The 18,261-nt window shown below is 35.0% G+C and overlaps 1 protein-coding gene and 1 long non-coding RNA gene across 6 annotated transcripts; both read left to right on the forward strand.

Annotated features, from left to right (window-relative positions):
- The first annotated feature begins 358 nt into the window (after positions 1–358).
- Positions 359–7,096, forward strand: LOC127075517 (uncharacterized). Of its 5 annotated transcripts, XR_007786489.1 has the most exons (7): positions 359–1,795; positions 1,877–4,263; positions 5,548–5,633; positions 5,958–6,062; positions 6,150–6,264; positions 6,346–6,496; positions 6,679–7,096. It is a non-coding gene; the product is annotated as an uncharacterized LOC127075517 (long non-coding RNA). The 5 variants fall into 5 exon arrangements; XR_007786491.1 differs by lacking the exons at positions 6,346–6,496; positions 6,679–7,096 and having other exon boundaries at positions 5,958–6,084; positions 6,150–6,265; XR_007786492.1 differs by lacking the exons at positions 6,346–6,496; positions 6,679–7,096 and having other exon boundaries at positions 5,958–6,055; positions 6,150–6,265.
- A 690-nt stretch (positions 7,097–7,786) lies between these two features.
- On the forward strand, positions 7,787–8,482 carry LOC127137594 (uncharacterized). The gene has a single exon (XM_051064045.1). The coding sequence runs from the start codon at positions 7,787–7,789 to the stop codon at positions 8,480–8,482; it is 696 nt and encodes a 231-aa protein (XP_050920002.1).
- Positions 8,483–18,261: the final 9,779 nt, after the last annotated feature.

Below are 18,261 nucleotides of genomic sequence, written 5' to 3' on the forward strand. Positions count from 1 at the left end.
TTGAAAAGATCTACAACTTTCATGTTGGAAGTTTTTCCATTTGAGGTTTTTTTAAGGGAGGCGCCAATTGGATTGACGCCCCCTCTTAAAAATTACACATAGGCGTCAATTGGATTGGCTAGGGCAGGTGCCCTAGCCAATCCAATTGGCGCCTCCTTGCAATTTTTAAGAGGGGGCGCCAATCCAATTCGCGCCTCCCTCTAAAAGTGGGGTATATTGGGAATTTTTTTGAAAACTGAGTTATTTTGGGAAATTAATTGAAAAAGTGGGGTATATTGGTAAAAAATCCTGTTTCTTCTAATAACCAAACGGTCACAAAAAAGTGACAATAGCTTCTATATAAATTAGCATTCCCGCTATCTCTAACATTCATTCACTCTCTCTCTCCACTGTCTCTCTCTCTCTAATTCAACACTCTCTCTCTGCGATCAATTCTGTGAATTTGTGTTGTTTGCGGTTACAAGAATGTTGATACCACTTTCAATTGTAGATGATGTTGCTATCGTTGATTTAGGTCAACAACATCACCGCCACAACATGTTACCTGTGTATGTTCTCTTTGATTCTCGTACCATGTCTCACAACCACCACCCAACAAGAACACCACCTGGGTCTGTGATCGATCAACCTCTTCTCTTTGATTCTCGTATCACCAACAATGTTCCAACAAGATTAATGTCTCACAACCACAACAGTGTTTCATCAAGATTAACTTCACCAACAGTGTCTGTGGTAGATGAAACTGTTCTCTATGACTTTCCTATCGGCAATGTTCCAAGAAGATCAAGGATTCATCATCAAACGGGTCATCCCCACCACAACCACCACCACCACCACAATGGTACTCGAGCTTCTCCGGCGGTGATGGGTGTTCAAAATACTAGAGCTTCTGGTGCTCAAGATACTTGTCAACATGTCACAACATCAACAACAGATGCTCAATCCATTTGTTGCATTTGTCTTGTTAACTTGTCTAATGGTTCTTCCATGCCAATTCGGCTGCGCTGCTCTCATGATTTTCATACCGACTGCATTCAAAAATGGATCAACATTAAGAAAACTTGTCCACTTTGTCGCGCCAATGTTTAATTTTCATATATAGAGTGTTGTTGATTTATAAAAATGTTTCCTTTCTTTTGTTATTTTCCATGTTTTGGTTTGATGATTTTCCATGTTTAGGTTTGATTCCCTTGGATTACCGGACATTCCTTCAAGCCCTCTGAGGTAAGTTTTTGTTGGGTTGCTGTTACCTATGATACATCATGTGTGTTGGAGTTTTGTTTGTTAGTATAGGTTCTACATAAAACATATATGTGCTCTGTCTTTGTGTGCAAACCTGTTTTTTTGTCTATCTTTTCTTTTATTCTTTGTGTCAATATGTGTTACACCGTATATGTATGTGTTGTTTGTGAATATTTAGAACTATGCTTTTGTCCTTGCAAATGTCCAGTTTTATAGTTGTGAACAGATGCTGAATAACGGTAGATATTCATGTTAAAATATTAGTCTATTAGGCTTTGTTTCGTTTTGTCTCTATCAATTGTTATATGCTTGTTTGGTTGGATGGATTATGGAATTAACAACTATTTTGTGACAATGGAGAAGGTGTGGGATCTTAATATGGATTATAGCTTATGGGTCACGTAAGCATGCTTTTATGATTCTTACTAGTTATGATTCTGTGGTAAATATGAGAAGCAATGAAGATAAGAAAAGGTTGAAGATTACATTGTCTGGATTTGTACTCAAGGTGACGAGTATGTTAGGTTGTATGGCATTCAGATGGAACTCAAAGGTAAAATATATATTTCATTCATTTTGATGGATTCACCTTTTTCCCTTGGTTGAATGAATGTTGGTTACTCTCTCTATGCAGATATTCAGAGATGCAACTTGTTTGAAATAAAAAGTTAAAAGTTTGTCATTTCCCAACTAATGGTTTTTTGTTTTCTGGTAATGTTGCAATGTTCAAGATTATTTAGGTAACTACTCAAGAACTTACAATATTGTTTGTTGCTTTCACTTCCTTTTTCTTTGTCAATATGTGTTACACCAAGAATTGGATTGAAGTGATTTTGTCTGATTCCCGGTGTTTGTATATTGTGGTTGTTTAGTCCTATGAAGTTTAGGTGCATGTTGTTTAGCTTGTTATCTATCATTTATTAGAAATATACCTGGACTTATAGAGTACTTTCTGTAGCTGCAACTTGTGGTAGAGTTGCGGCAGTTTTGAAGCATCCTCCGCCACTTAATTTTACCACAGTAGCTGCGAGCTTAATATATAATCTGGAAACCTCCGCCACTAAATTTTACCACAGTAACTCAATTATTTATTCGGTTAGGCTAATCATAGTGAATTTGAGAAAACAAAATCAAATTCAAGTAAGATTGCAAGTTTAACAGGATTTGAACTTTCTGTCAAATTTAGATGGGTTTTTTCTTTGAAACCAACAAGTTAGATGTGATCCAAATACATATTTACTGGAAATGTGACTGTTGGTGATGTTATTTTGTTGATTCCTTCGTATTGTGTATTTAAGTTGTTTGGTGAATTGAGTGGAAATTTTCATTGTTGAAGATTATGCTTCATCACATTTACCGCCCAATTGTAAGCTTCATCTTCTTTATATGTCAGTATAAATAATGAGTAACTACTAATTTTGAGCAAACATTTCATATCGTTCAATTCAAGTTGGTAGAAGTGAACTGCTTCATAGATCAACTCAAGTCTGGCCAACCAAGGTATGCAACACAGATGATTTAATTTCATTTATCTTTGCTTTTTGTTTCTTATGATTTCATTTCATATTTGTTTTATGTACCAGCTATACTTCTTCACCCTCTTCAAGGGTTCAGGATGGTTCTAAATACCTTAAGTTAAAAATTTGTATTGTTTGTTGTGCATGAATAGAAGAATCATTGAGTCTAAGTTCTGAAAATGGAGAAGAATTAGTCATGGTGTAACGGTTGTGATCTATCTCAAGTCATATATGTACTATTTACTTCTTGTTTTCTATATTTTTTTTCTTCTTATAGTTTTAACATCTCTTAATTGTATGTTTCTCGGTTGTACAGTCATTATAATTGTTATAATGCTAATTGCTAATGCCTTGAAGCTTTTGTGACCTTTTCTCATCAGCAACAGATTTTGAAACACTCTCCATGTCCTTGCATCTTCTTGCAACATACTCAAATTCTACTCTCGTTTGGGTGACAGATCTAAGTTTTCCCTTCCTGCTGGTCTTGAGCCTTTGTCTAATAAACTAAGGTACCTACATTGTAGTGCATATCCTTTGAAGTTTCTACCGTCAGCTCTTTCTCCTGAGAAACTTGTTGAGCCTTGCATGCCAAACAGCCGTGTTCAAAGATTATGGGACGTAGTGTAGGTTTGTGGCTTGAAATATATGAAACTAATTTATACATTGTATTATATGTGATCAAAGTTTTTTTGGTTTGTTACATGATCTAATTAATTTAAAGAAAATGGACCTTAGCTGTTGTGAGCACTTGATAGAGCTTCCTGATTTCTCCATGGTATCACATCTCCAATACATTCACCTCTCTAGACGTGTAAGGTTGTGTCATGTTCATACATCTACTTAGCACTCCAAAATCTTGTCAATTTAAACCGGGTTTGGTGCAACAAGCTCAAGAGTCTTATAAGCAATTCCCCTTCAAACTATGCTAATTCTCGAGCTCTATGGCTGCTCAAGTCTCAAGGAATTTTCTGTGATATCTACAAAAATGACAGTTTGATTTAAGATGATGTATTGCTATCAATGAATTGCGGCAGCCATAAGTTGAGTACCTTGGAAGTCTTATGGACTTGGAGTTGAGTAGCTATGATAGGCACCTTAGATATCTTCCAAATGAGTTCTCATGCTTGAAATCTCTTGGCCATCTGGTACTTTCTGATTGCATGCTACTTGACGACATGTCAAATCTACATCTTTTATTTGATGGCCGGCGTTCGTTTGGATACTTTTGTCTGGACAACAGTTGTAATCTGACTGAACTACCTCACAACATTAGTCTGTTAACATTATTAAATTATTTATCACTCAGCGGAATCAACGTGAAGAACATTCCTATAAGCATCAAGCATCTTTCACAGCTAGAATCTCTTGGCTTGTGCAAATGCGTGAGCATTTAGTCTCTACCAGAACTCTCACCATCTATTCAAGTGTTGGATGTCACCAACTACACATCCTTGGAGACCGTCGTCATCTTCGTGTTATCAATGAACTACTAGAAGAGCACAAGGTATTCATTTCCTTCAAAAATTGTGTGAAATTGAATGAATACTCATAGGAAAGACTTCAGTGTCAGGTACGCTTCACTGTTTAAAGAGGGGACATGTTTTTCTTCAGAGTCAAAATCTACAAAAGTTTTGTTGTCTAATTCATGGGTTTCAACACAATAAGTCACGGAATCATCTATGCTTAGGAAATCACACATCAGCCATATGACGATTCCTTCCACAGAAAGTTCAATTTGTTATTGTAGGCACCTTTCCCTTTTCCATCCGTAAGATTAAGAAGGGCTTGAGATTCATGAGCAACATTCAAATCATTTAAGGTCTCATGTATTTCACCAAAATTGCTTCCCATGGTTAAATGAGTATTTAGTTAGATTCTAGATGGGTTCTGATTTAGTTGTTTATATAACAAACTTTGTATATACTAGTGATAGCTTTTTTAAACACATATATTATGGCTCTTTCTTCTTTGCTGTTTTTCTTTGGGTACACTTATCTCTTTTCTTTATTATACTTGTAAAAGACTTAATTTTAATTGATATATGATTCATTTATGAATTATAAAGTTAACTTTGTTTCTAAAGAGTTGTTGAATCAAGTCTTGTAAGAAGCCTGTCATATATTATAAAACAAACTTGAAACATTATTTCCACCATAATTTCTCTCCGTTAATACACTTATATATGTAGTGGCTAGTGGTCATAAAAATTGTGGAACTTCCAACACATAGTGAAATACACAACCCACTTTAACTAAGTTTCGCGAAAAATTGTGGAACTTCCAACACATAGTGAAATGATTTATACCATCAAAATAGATTGAAATAGACATTAGATCAATGTTAAGGACATACATGCACAACTTTAAAATTAAATTAAATGATGTTCAAGTTGGCTTTATGTTCATTTTTCCATGACTGTAACTCAGTACCAGACAACTATGCATACATTAATATTGATTTACAACTTAAAATGGTTTATATTATAACAAACACATTTGGTTGGTTGAATATCATCTTACAGCTTTTTTTGGCAAGATTTTAGAGTGAGAACAATGTATAAAAATAATAATTTACAATTTAAAAAAAACAGTTAATAAGAAAAGGTTAAAGATTAATTTGTCTGGATTGACACTCAAGCAGATGAGGTCTGTTAGGATGCAACTTTACCTGCTGTCAGCACACCTGTTCCTAACAGTAGTTCTTGTAGAACAAACCTAATAAGTTTATTTTATTCTCTTAATCTTGCAATTAATATTTCTATTTTTAATTTGGTTTTGGTTGGATGCAGTCATACAATTTGGAGACCAGCATCCTGATGGTACATATGATTCATTCCCTTTGATGGTTTCACCTTTTTCCCCTGCTTGAATGAATGTTGGTTACTCTTTCTATGCAGATATTCAAAGATGAATTTTGTATATATAGGATACAACTTGTTTTTTTTTTGTTCTCTAGTAATGTTGCACTGTTCAAGATTATTTAGGTAACTACTTAACAACTTACGATATTGTTCACTGCTATCTCGCTAACACTGATTTGTTGCTATCTTGTTTCTCTCCTAATAGTACTTGTTTGCTGCTATCACATTAGTAAGGTGTTGGTGCAAATATTTTATATCCACAAAATTACACTTCTTGGCATCTGTGTAGTATTGTGATCATAGTCACTGCTCTAATATTCATTTCTTATATATCTCAGTCCATGAAACGCATCACAGTCCATGAACAAAATGAAGGGTTTCAATTTCAACTATAATCAGAGCTCGCAATTCTCTTCGGTATGTTGTTCGAGTTAGGGTATGCGGTATGAAACTACAAAGAATTAGGTACGTTGCTTAAGTCATTATCCCTTAATGTACTACTAACAATATTTACTTGCACTAAAATGCAGGTTTTGAAAAAATTGCAAAGGTTTACCACTCGCCATTAAAGTGCCTGCAACATCAGTCAGAAATAGGCCTTATGGATTGTGTGGCGAAAGATAGGGCTCATGTCTTAATAGCAAGGTACATTGACTATTGTCTATTCATCCAGGCCACTTGAATCCTTGAATATCTTCAAACTGTTAACCTCTGCTTATTTACTAGGAAAAATGCAACTGATGCAGACAATTACAACCATAATATTGTCCTTCATGATCCTGTTAATAAATTGGAATTTACCAAAGAACCAATTGAGCAGAGAAGAAGAATGATCATTGACATGAATCAAGATTTCCCAATATGAAGGAAGATAGAGGTATCCCATGTTGATGTTAACTTAAATTGGCTTCAATAAATTATCTCCTACAACATATTCATTGAATGTATTTTGTATCACTGGCTGTGTTTAAAATTTTTAGTAAAACTCATTGTGTTTTTTCTAACACTCTATAAGTTGATCTAATACTAGTTGAGTCTATTATTTGTTTCTTAAAATAGGTAGGAGAAGAATGACGCCTCTCCAAAGAGAAATGCACATCAACAATCGCATATATTTACACAATTTGAGGAAGCAGAGATCATTGTAGATATCTGCATTAGATTTGGAAGACAGATAGAGAAATCTAAAGTGAGGAGCATTATTCGGAAGACGACAACGACGTTTCAATAATTATAGTGAAGGAGGCAATTCGCGCTAAGATATATATTGAGCTAGCCAAGCCAAGATAGAGGGTATTGGGTTGGGATTTTAGTTGTGTTAGTAGCTTTTGACTATTTGTGTACTCAAAAATGTGTCATATCTCAGTTTTTACTTGTATTCAAGTTAACATATCATGGTGTGGAATTGTTCAATCAAAGTTTCTTAGGAACTTATTATTTAATACAGTTGGAAAATTAAAGGTCCTTCTAATTCTGATTCATTAATGTAGTAAAATGAATAAAGGCTCGTAAAGATAAAACATTCATCATTAATTAATGTAATTGTTTTAATTTAATTTAAGTGTATCTTGTGCTTCCTTCGGTTCATACGTGCCTTTGCGCCACATACATTTATCTGGATTTTAACAACATATGAATTTTGATCAATTAAAATATGGATTTTGATCACCTCCACAAACTTACAATACTTGAGTGATTTTACAAATGTGATAATAAAGTTTTTTTGTGATCAAGGTTTTACTTAATTCATGTTTGAGATAATTCAATGCAAACTCATAATATTTGATATCTGCATAATATAGTGAAGAATTATGGAATTTGTTCGATTTTAAGAGTTATTGAATTATGATGGCTTCAATTTAAAAGACCATTTATTTTTTATTCTCATATTCAAAACATTTTATATTTATAAACTATGAACAAATCAAAATCAAATTAAATAATGATAATCGTTAAACACTATTTCCAAGTTATAATGAGATTCTTCTTTTTAAAGAAAAATGATTAATACGCTGATTGTGCGATAAAAAGGATCAGAACATTTTTCCTATCCATAACATTCATTGTCGTTATTATTCTTGCTAGGTCTCTCATCCCGTCAACAAAGAAACGAAAACATCAAAATTTGTAAATGTCAATAGTTTAATGGGAAAACAACAAAATAGAAATGGAAGATAGTAGGATCACTACTCTTCACCAAGTTGTGTCAGGCAAATTGAATCTTGAAGTGTCTTCTATGATTGAAAGTATGGTCAGTGATACCTCAGTTAATGGTTTGGTGACTATTTCATTTATGTGTTTGAATTGTCATGCGACCATTTATGGTAAAAAAGACTTTGGAATTGATTTGATATGTTTGCCTTTGAGTCAACTCGATGTTGTTTTGGGGATGAATGGGCTGAAGTTCAATCGTGTTTATATCAACTGTTTTGGTAAGACTGTGTTGTTTCCTGAACTCGAAGATAGTATGGATTCGAGATTCGTGTCCGCCAGTCAGGTTGAGATGTCCTTGAGGGAGGATGATCAGGTGCTTGTGATGTTTGCTTCCTTAAGAGTGGAGAGCGATGTTGTGGCTAGTGATATGCATGTGGTGTGTGAGTTTCCTGGCGTGTTTCCTGAGGATATTTGTGACTTGCCGACTGAGCGAGAAGTTGAGTTCACCATAGATTTAGTACTTCCTACTAGACCTGTGTCGATGACACCGTATAAAATGTCTACATCAGAGTTGAGTGAGCTGAAGATTCAGTTAGAAGGGCTGCTGGAGAAGGAGTTTGTTAGACCTAGTGTGTTGCTGTGGGGAACGTCAGTGTTGTTGGTTAAGAAGAAAGATGGTAACATGAGGTTGTGTGTTGATTATCGATAATTGAATAAGATTACTATTGAGAACAAGTCTCATCTTCCTAGAATTGACGACCTTATGTATCAGTTGGTTGGTGCTTGTATGTTCAGCAAGACTGATTTGAGATCAGGCTATCATCATATTCGAGTGAAGGCTGAAGATATTCTAAAAACATCGTTTAGAACTCGATACAATACTTAGTGGTGTCGTTTGGTGTGTCTAATTCCCTAGGTATGTTCATGGCGTATATGAATAGTATCTTTCATTTGTACTTGGATCAGTTTGTTGAGGCGTTCATAGATGATATTTGGGTGTACTCTAAATCAGATGAAGAGCATGCAAGGCATATGTGAGTTGTGTTGCAAACCTTACAAGAGAAGAAGTTGTATGCTAAGTCGTCTAAGTGTGAGTTATGGTTGTGATAAGTGAATTTCCTTGATCATATGATCTTAGTGAGGATATATCATTTGATCCGTCTAAGGTAGAGGCGGTGTTGCAGTGGGAGACTTCTAAGTCAGTTACTGAAATCAAAAGTTTTAATGGGTTTAACTAGTTACTATTAAATGTTTATAGAAGGCTTTTCGAAGTTAGCTTTGCCTTTGACTCAGTTAATCCGGAAAGGAAAATCTTATGTGCGGAGTGTTTAGTGTGAATAAAGTTTCAAAGAGATGAAGGAAGGGCTAACGTCACCGCCAATTTTAATCTTGCCATATACGAAGGAATCATTTACTATGTATTGTGATGCATCTAAGATGGACTTAGGTGGCTTGCTTGTGCAGAATGGTCAGGTTGTATCATATGCTTCGAGACCACTTAAGACTCATGAGAGGAATTATCCTATCCATGATTTGGAGTTGGAAACAATATTCTTTATGCTAAAAGTCTAGAGGCATTATTTGTATGGTTCGAGGTTTTAAGTTTTCCGCGATCAGAAGGATTTGAAGTATTTATTTGATTAGAAGGATCTGAATATGAGGTAGAGAAGGTGGCTAGAGTTTTTGAAGGACTATAATTTTGGTTTGAGTTACCATCTTGGTAAAGCTAATGTTGTAGCAGATGCTTTGAGTAGGAATTTCTTGCATATGTCGATGCTTATGGTCGATAATTCGAATTGATTGAGCAGTTCATAAATCTTACCTTGGTGTGTGAGATAACGCCAGGAAGTGTGAAGTTGGGGATGCTAAAGTTGACTACTAGTATGTTGGAGGAGGTCAAAGAAGGTCAGAAGTTGGAATTGGGATTGATTGACCAGTTGGTGTCAATTAAACAATGTAAATAGGTAGACTTCAGAGTAGATGAGAATATAGTTATGAGATTCCAAGATAGAGTTTGTGTGTCGGGTTTTCCAGAGCTTAAGAAAAGAGTTCTTGAGGAAGGTCACAAAAGTGGTTTAAGTATTCATCTCGGTGCTACAAATATGTATCAAGATCTTAAGAAGAAGTTTGGTGGCTAGGTTTGAAGAAGGATGTTGCCCGTGTTTGTGTATTCTTGTTTGACTGGTCATAAGTCAAAGATCAAGCATAAAAAATCATCTGAATTGATACAACCCTTGAGTATTCCTGAGTGGAAGTGGTGTTGGTGTAAGCCCTAGAGGCCAATACTTTTGGTACTTGTATCGAATTATTTATTAATAATAAAAGGCATTTTCTTTATTATGGTTGATTAATAAAGTCCCTGGAGTAGATAGTCTGTTTAGTGTATTAAGTGTGACTTAATCATGAGAACATATTAAACATAAGGACACTATTCTTAAAGTATCCGTAGTCGAGCTTTAGTGTGAAGTGGGATAACATTAAAGCATTAAGAATATTATGTTTGTAGACTGATGATCACATCTCATGGATCATGGATAAAGAGTTATCAAGTCTTAAACATAGGTATGAATATTAGGAGTAATATTTATACCGGATTGACCCGCTATGAGAATACTATATAAAAAGTTATGCAAAGTGTCATAAGTTATTCTCATGGTGATAATGGTGTATACCACTCTTCGACCTGAAACCACTATGGACCCTAGATGTAGAGTCGAGTGCTTTATTGTTGATCCAAAGTTATCCGTAACTGGATAACCATAAAGACAGTTGATGGGTACTCCACGAAGCATGCTGAGGGACATGAGTGACCTAGATGGAATTTGTCCATCCTACATAACAAGATAAATGTCTATGGGCCCAATATTGAACTGGACAAGGATGACACGGTCTATGCCTTGTGTTCAATATAGACATAAGGGCAAAAGGGTAATTATACACATAAGTATTATCACAGAAGGAATTGTCAGATCACATGATATTTTCGTGTCTTGGGTAGCAGTGATGTGTTGCTAGATACCGCTCACTGTTTATTATGTTAAATGCGTGATTTAATATAATTGCCAACGTCACGAAAACCTACAGGGTCACACACAAAGGACGGATTGATGAGAGATAGAGTAACTAAGGAATACCGTAAGGTACGGTGCCCTTAAGTGAATTATAGAACATCGTAAGGTACGGTGTACTTGAGTAGAATACGAAATATGGTAAGGTATCATGGGCTTAAGTGATTTTGGGCATATTATAAGATATGGGCCAAAATACACTTAAGTGGGATTTTTAGCTTGAAGCCCACACAAGTGGTTCTATAAATAGAACCCTTGTGCAGAAGCATTAATTGCGGTTGCATTATTTTTGTTTTCTCTCTCTCTCTCTCTCTCACACACTCAAAGCCTTCATTCGTACCAGCTAGCACTGAGATTGAAGGAATCCGTTCGTGTGGACTGAGTAGAGACGTTGTCATCGTTCAACGTTCGTGATCGCTCCGTGGATCTGCATCAAAGGTTTTGATCGTCACAAGAGATTTGCACCAAAGGTTTCAATCATCACAAGAGGTAAATATTCTATCACTGATCATGACCATTCGTAAGGATCTCTAAAGGAGAAAATTTAATTTCCGCTGCGTTTTGGACCGCAATTTTCCTTCAAGTGGGATAACATCTTTATGGATTTTAGGGTGGGTTTTTTTAAAGACAATGAAAGGAAGTGATTCAATTTGCGTTGTTGTCGATATATTGATTAAGTCGGATCCTTTTATTCTGATAAATGTTAGTTACCCATTGCAGAAGCTATTAGAGGCTTACATCAGTGAGATTGTGAAGTTGAATGGTATTCCTTCGAGTATCATTTTAGTTAGAGATCTAAGGTTCACGTCGAGGTTTAGGGAGAGTTTTCAAGAAGCCTTGAAAACAAAGTTGAGGTTGAGTTATGCGTACCATCCGCAGACAAACAATCAGACAGAAAGGACTATCCGATCTTTGGAAGATTTGTTGAGAGCTTGTGTTTTGGAGCAAAGAGGTAATTGGGATAGTTACTTTACTTTGATTGAGTTTACCTATAACCACAATTATCATTCTAGTATTTGAATGACACCTTTTGAAGCTTTTTATGGAAGGAGGTGTATGACTCATTTATGTTGGTATGAATTATGTGAAAGTGTTGTGCTTGGACCAAAGATTGTTCAGTAGACTACTGAGAAGATCAAGATGATTCGGGAGAAGATGAAGACTTCGCAGAGTAGATAAAAGAGTTATCATGATAAGTAAATAAAGGAACTTAAGTTCCAAGAGGGAGATTATATGTTCTTGAGAGTCACTCATGTGACTGATTTTGGTCGTGCGTTGAAATCTCGAAAGCTCACGCCTCTTTTTATTGGTACATATCAGATCCAGCGGGCAGTAGGAGAAGTGGACTACAGAGTTGCCTTACCACCGTGTCTTTCGAGTTTTCATAATATCTTTCATGTGTCTCAACTTCAGAAGTATATTCATGGTCCTTCCCATGTGATCCAATTAGATTATGTGCAAGTGAGAGAGAACTTAACTATTGAGGCATCAATCTTGTGGATTAAGGATCGAGAAGCGAAGTACTTAAGAGGTCAAGAGATCACTTTGGTTAAGGTAGTGTAAGGAAGACCTGCTTGAGGAAGCATGACGTGGGGGCTAGAGTGTCAGATGAGAGCGTCTTATCTAGGGATGTTTCCTTCATGTAATTTTCGAGGGCGAAAATTCTTTAAGTGGAGAAGAATTCTAACACCCCAGTTTTAAATTTTCATTTTATTTCATTAAATATGTTTATATGATTTATTTGAGTGCTCTGTGTATTTTCGTGGGGTTATTTAAGGCTAGGTAGAAATTATGTTATTTATCACTATTTTTGACTTAATTAAAATAATAGAAATTTGGATAAAATGTAAAATAGTGAGATATGGGGTGGAAAATAGAATCTAAAATAAGTGGTGGGACAAGGAGATGATTGTCAGGATTAAGGGGGGGGGGATAGAAATACGAATAATTAAAATTAGGTTTTTTGTTTAAAAGATAAAAGAAGGAGAAAAATAGGTTTTTGGACTTTACATGAATAGTTTATGGAATTAGGAGTGGAGAGGCAAGAGCAAACCTAGAGGGGAGAAGTACCATTGCTGAAAGTTCAAGTTTCTGGATGGAAAATCTAGGTAAGGGGGGATTGTTCACTATTGGGTGCTTATTTCATAAAGGATGGTAAGGGGTCCTCACATTCTTCATTGTTTGATCGTGTTTTCCTCCATTGTTGAAGGTTTGTGAATTGTGTGACGATTCTGCAAAACCTCCACAATTGGATAGATATATTGTTAATTTTAATTTTGTTAATCATGCTAAGTATTTTATTGATGTGAATTCTGTAATTGAATTCCATGAAAATATTAGTGTTAAAGATGTTCATTTGTTGATGTTAGGTGTTGATGAAAGTCGTGATGAATTGATGTGATGATGTAGATTTTGATATTGTGATGTGTTGATTACCATTTGATTCACGTAACTTATGATATGATATGTCTTAGAACATGTAAAATTCTTATTATTAGAAAAACATATTTTTTAAGTGGCACAACAAATACAATGTTTAAGGAGAATTTGTGAAAAATGCTATTTGAAATTTGAATAGTGATGTTGGTTAAGAAGATTTTATTAGTGGTGTGCTTTAGAGTATGTGGAAGTTTTAAGACTATCATTAAAATTAGTTGATTAGTGAAACTTGAATAGAAAAATGTGAATTTAGAAGATAGAAACTCAAAATTTAATGGAGAGAAATTAGAAGATAGAAACATAAAATTTAATGGGGAAGAAATTGTAAGACTTGAATAATATATACTTTTTGTTTTGAGAAAGTTTTGATTGCTACTAATAGCCTTAAAACTAAAAATGATCATTGACATAATAAGAATGAATGTTATTCAATAGATAAAAGAGCACAATTGTGTGCAAGGCAAATATATCAATTAAAAAAAATAAATGAGCTTTCAAGTTTAAGCATACTTTCAATTGTTTTAATTTAATCCATGGTTCATCTGGTGGAACAAAGTTTCCACATCATGTATCTGGATTTTAAGAAATTATGTATTCGTTGGTGGTCTATTTGATCATCATCCTTCTTGAATCAATCTATATTTTAACTTACTTCTTTGTGAATCTTATCCTCTAGACTTGTTAACTGATCAGGCATTTAATGGTACAACTCTTATTCAAATTAAAGTAGAAGTAAATGTCACAAGAAACGAAGAGTTTGAATTGTGATATCTTCAAATTTATTTTCGTAATTCTGAAACTATTTTACTCGAGATAAACTTGTTAATATAATGTTTGTTCGTTTTATTACGGCTAGAGCGATCTAATCAATAAATGAATAAACATATACGTATGTTATTACGTAATCCATTTAAGATAGTTAGAAGGTGGTTAGTTAGTCAGTTAGTAGTTATTTTGGTCGGTTACTTAGATTACAAGTCACACATCATTTATATATAAATGGTGTGTTGAGTTTCATTTTAAACTAACTCCTCCAATAATAATACAAACCCTTCTCACACATGTCCTAGGCATCTTTTCCCACGTCTTGCATATCTCTCTTTCTCTTCACTAAGTGCAGTTGCACTAATAACTTGGTATCCAGAGCTCTTGGTTCTGAAGGAGATTTTGCACCTCTAGGGCAGTAATTCTTGGTTAGTTTATCAACAATGAATGGAAGCAATGACATTTCAAATTTCCTTCATGTTCTTGATGTCAAGAACTGGGATTGTTGGAGCAAACAAATGAAATCTTTTTTTGACTTTCAAGAAACCCTCGAGGTAGTCACTAATGGTGTGGCAGAGCTTGCAGTGAATGCAACTGAAGCTCAACGCACTTCTCACAAAGGTGCCAGGAAGAAAGATTTCAAGGCATCTTATTGCATCCAAGTTGTAGTTGATGGTGCAAATTTTGACTGAATCGCTTATGCTGAATCTGCAAAAGAAGCATGGGATGTTCTTATCAAGTATTACAAAGGAGGTGAGAAAGGTTAAAAGTGTGAAACTACAATCGTTGTGCATGCAATATGAATTACTATAGATGAGAGAGATGGAGAAAGTCGCAACATATGTGTCCAAGGTACATAATCTTGTGCACTTGATGAAAGGTGCGATGAAACCATGACATATACAACGATCATTGAGAAGGTGATGAGAACTTTTACTTCTCATTTTGATCATGTTATCGTGAAAATTCATGAAGAGAGTGATTTGTCCACCATGAAGTTGGAGGATCTCGTAGTTTTCTTAGAAGCACATGAGATGTGAATTGTAGAAAGAAAAAGAGTTTAAGAAGTCATTCAGACTCTGCAAGCTCAGACTTGGAAAGGGCATGGTGGAAGTGGAGAATTCAAAAGGAGTTTTGACAAAAGTATACAAAGAAGGGTCCATGGTCTCACAATAAAATACAATCAAATGATGATAAAAACTTAATCTTCTAAAAGAGGAGGTATTTCTCATCATAAAGGAAACGTTGATAAGAAGACAATTCAATGTTTTAAAATTGTGAGAAATGAGGTAACATGGCCAAATATTATTGGTACAACAAAGAAAAAGGAGTTTCCAAAAGTAAAGATGGCAATGAGGCAAATATAGCACATGAAGATTCAGATGCTTCTGAAACTATGGTGTTGATGGTTGCAGTTTCTGATGAAGGTTCATGTTCCAATACATGGTTCTTAGACACATGTTGCTCAAATAACATGATAGATCATATATAATTGTTAATCAATTTTAATGTCTCAAGAAGGAGTACGACAAGACTTCCAGATAGTAAATCCCTACAGGCAGAAGGGGCAGGTAACATGGTGATCACAAGGAGTAATGGTAAGCCAGCCATAATTGAAGATGTGTTATATGTTCCAGGCATGAAGTGTAACTTGTTCACTGTTGATAAGCTTATTGATAAAGGACTCTTAGTATCTATGAAAAATGAATATTTGAGTTGTTTGATCCAACAAACAAGTTGGTTTTGAGGTCTCCTTTGTCAAAGAGTAGGCAGGACCTTCAAGACTCTGATCAATTCAATAGAAGTTCAACATTTGCAGGTTGTGATTAAGAATAAACAAAGTTGGTTATGGCATCTAAGATTTGATCATTTGACTTTCATATCTCTCAATCAGCTTGTGGCACAAGATATGGTGCTTGGTATTCCAAAATTTTCAATGCTTAAGAAATTGTGTGAAGGTTGGTTGGTAGGAAAGCAATCTAGAAATTCATTCAAGTCCTACTTGATCAACAAGCATTATTAAGGTTGTACACTCAAATGTTTGTGTCTATTTTGAAGACCATACAATTGGCGGAAACAAATACTTTGTTTCTTCTGTGGATGAGCATAGTAGAAAGATTTGGGTGTATTTGATCAAGCACAAAGATGAAGTCTTTGAAGTCTTAAAAATATTCAACTTGATTGTTTAAAATCAAAGTGAGAAGAAGATAAAAATGCTCATAACAGATGGTCGAGGTGAGTATACTTCTAAGACATTTGAAAAATGTTGTGCTCAAAGGGGAATTGATCATGAAGTGACAGCTCCATATACCCCTTAACATAATGGTATAGTTGATAGGAGGAATAAAAGCATCCTGGTATGGCTAGGTGTATGCACAAGCAAATAGGCATGCTTAACTCATTGTGGGGTGAGCAGTTACTATTGTTGCATATATGCTAAATAGATGTCCAACAAGGAGATTGAAGAATAAGGTTCCAGAAGAGGTATAAAGTGGCAAGAAACTATCTGTGAGTCACCTCAAAGTATTTGGCTCAGTTTTTTACAAACATGTGTCTGATGCTAGAAGGAAAAATCTTGATGACAAGAGTCACGCCATGATTCTGGTTGGCTATCACAAAATGGGTGCTTATAGATTGGTTAATCCAATCAGTGAAAAGATTATAATTAGTATATACATTATTATTGATGAAAATGAAGCATGGAACTAGACATCAAATAACACATGTAGTAAACCTTTGTTGAACTTAGGGTTGGAGGAAGAGTCAAAAGAATAAGATGATGATATACCAGCTAACTTGCATGAAGATGTACATGTGATCATTCAGAGGTCTCATAGAACAAGGATACGTCTAGCAATATTAGAAGATTGTGAGGTAATTGCTGACAATGAGGTTACAATGGATGGATATCTTGTTTATTTTGCCTTACTAGATGATGCATAACCTATCAACCATAATGAAGCCTTGAAGAGTGAAGCATGGAATAATGTTATGGTTGAAGAGTTGGCAACAATAGAAATACATGACAACTTGTCAAGTTACCATCCAACACAAAAAAATTGAGGTAAAATGGATTTATAAGATAAAGCACAACCCTGATGGATCAATAGCTAAGCATGAGGTCGGGTTAGTAGCAAGAGGATTTCTGCAGAGAACAGATATTAACTACTCATAAGTTTTTGCTCCAGTTTCTAGATTAGAAACAATTAGGTTGGTAGTTTCCTTGGCCTGCAAGGAAAGTTGGTTGACATACCATTTTGATGTGAAATCTACATTTTTCAATGGACCATTAGACGAAGAGGTCTATGTCACACAACCTCTAGGTTTTGTGAAAGAAGGGAAAGAAATAATGGTGTATAGATTGCACAAAGCCCTCTATGGCCTCAAACAAGCATTAATGGCATAGAAAAAGAAAATTGACTCATATTTGTGGAATTGAGTTTTACCAAATATAGATCTGAATATGGAGTATATGTGCTGCCAAAAGAAGGTGACATAATAATCCTTTATCTCTATGTTGATGATTTACTGATCACAAGAAACAACATCAACAACATGAACAAGCTCAAGCAGTTGATGCCAAAGGAGTTTGAAATGTCTGACTTGGGAGATCTATCCTATTTCTAAGGCATGGAGTTTCTAAGAATTGGAAGAGGTGTGATTATGCATCAAAAGAAGTATGTTAAATAAGTTCTTAAGAGTATCAACATGCTTGAATCTAGCCTAGAAGCTTCACCTATTGAAGAAACCTTCAAACTTGAGAAGAATGGAGATGAGGGTAAGGTCAATGAAACACTATTTAGGTAGATAGTATGCTCAATGAGATACATATGCAATAACATACCTGACGTAAGCTTTATTGTTGGCTTGATAAGTAGATACATGGATGATCCTGAGATATTAGACATGAAAGCAGCAAGGAGAATTCTAAGGTGCTTAAATGGAACTATGAATCATGGTCTGTTGTTTCCTAACAACATAGGTGGTGATATTAGCAACTGTGTATATTTTAGAAGTTCAAAAAATATTACTAGTCTTAACAAGTTGTATTCTGTCTTCACCTCTGATTGTATACCAAGTGTAGTTTTACCCAAAATCCCTTAACAATTTGTTATAGAGTCAGAAGTCTCTTGCTTTAGGGCTTGGGCATTTAAAGTATATTGCTTGTGGGTTTGAGCATAAAAGTCTCTTACTTAAGGGTTTGAGCATTTGAAGT

The sequence above is a fragment of the Lathyrus oleraceus genome, chromosome 4, assembly GCF_024323335.1.
Source record: "Lathyrus oleraceus cultivar Zhongwan6 chromosome 4, CAAS_Psat_ZW6_1.0, whole genome shotgun sequence".
In the NCBI taxonomy this organism is placed as follows: Eukaryota; Viridiplantae; Streptophyta; class Magnoliopsida; order Fabales; family Fabaceae; genus Lathyrus; species Lathyrus oleraceus.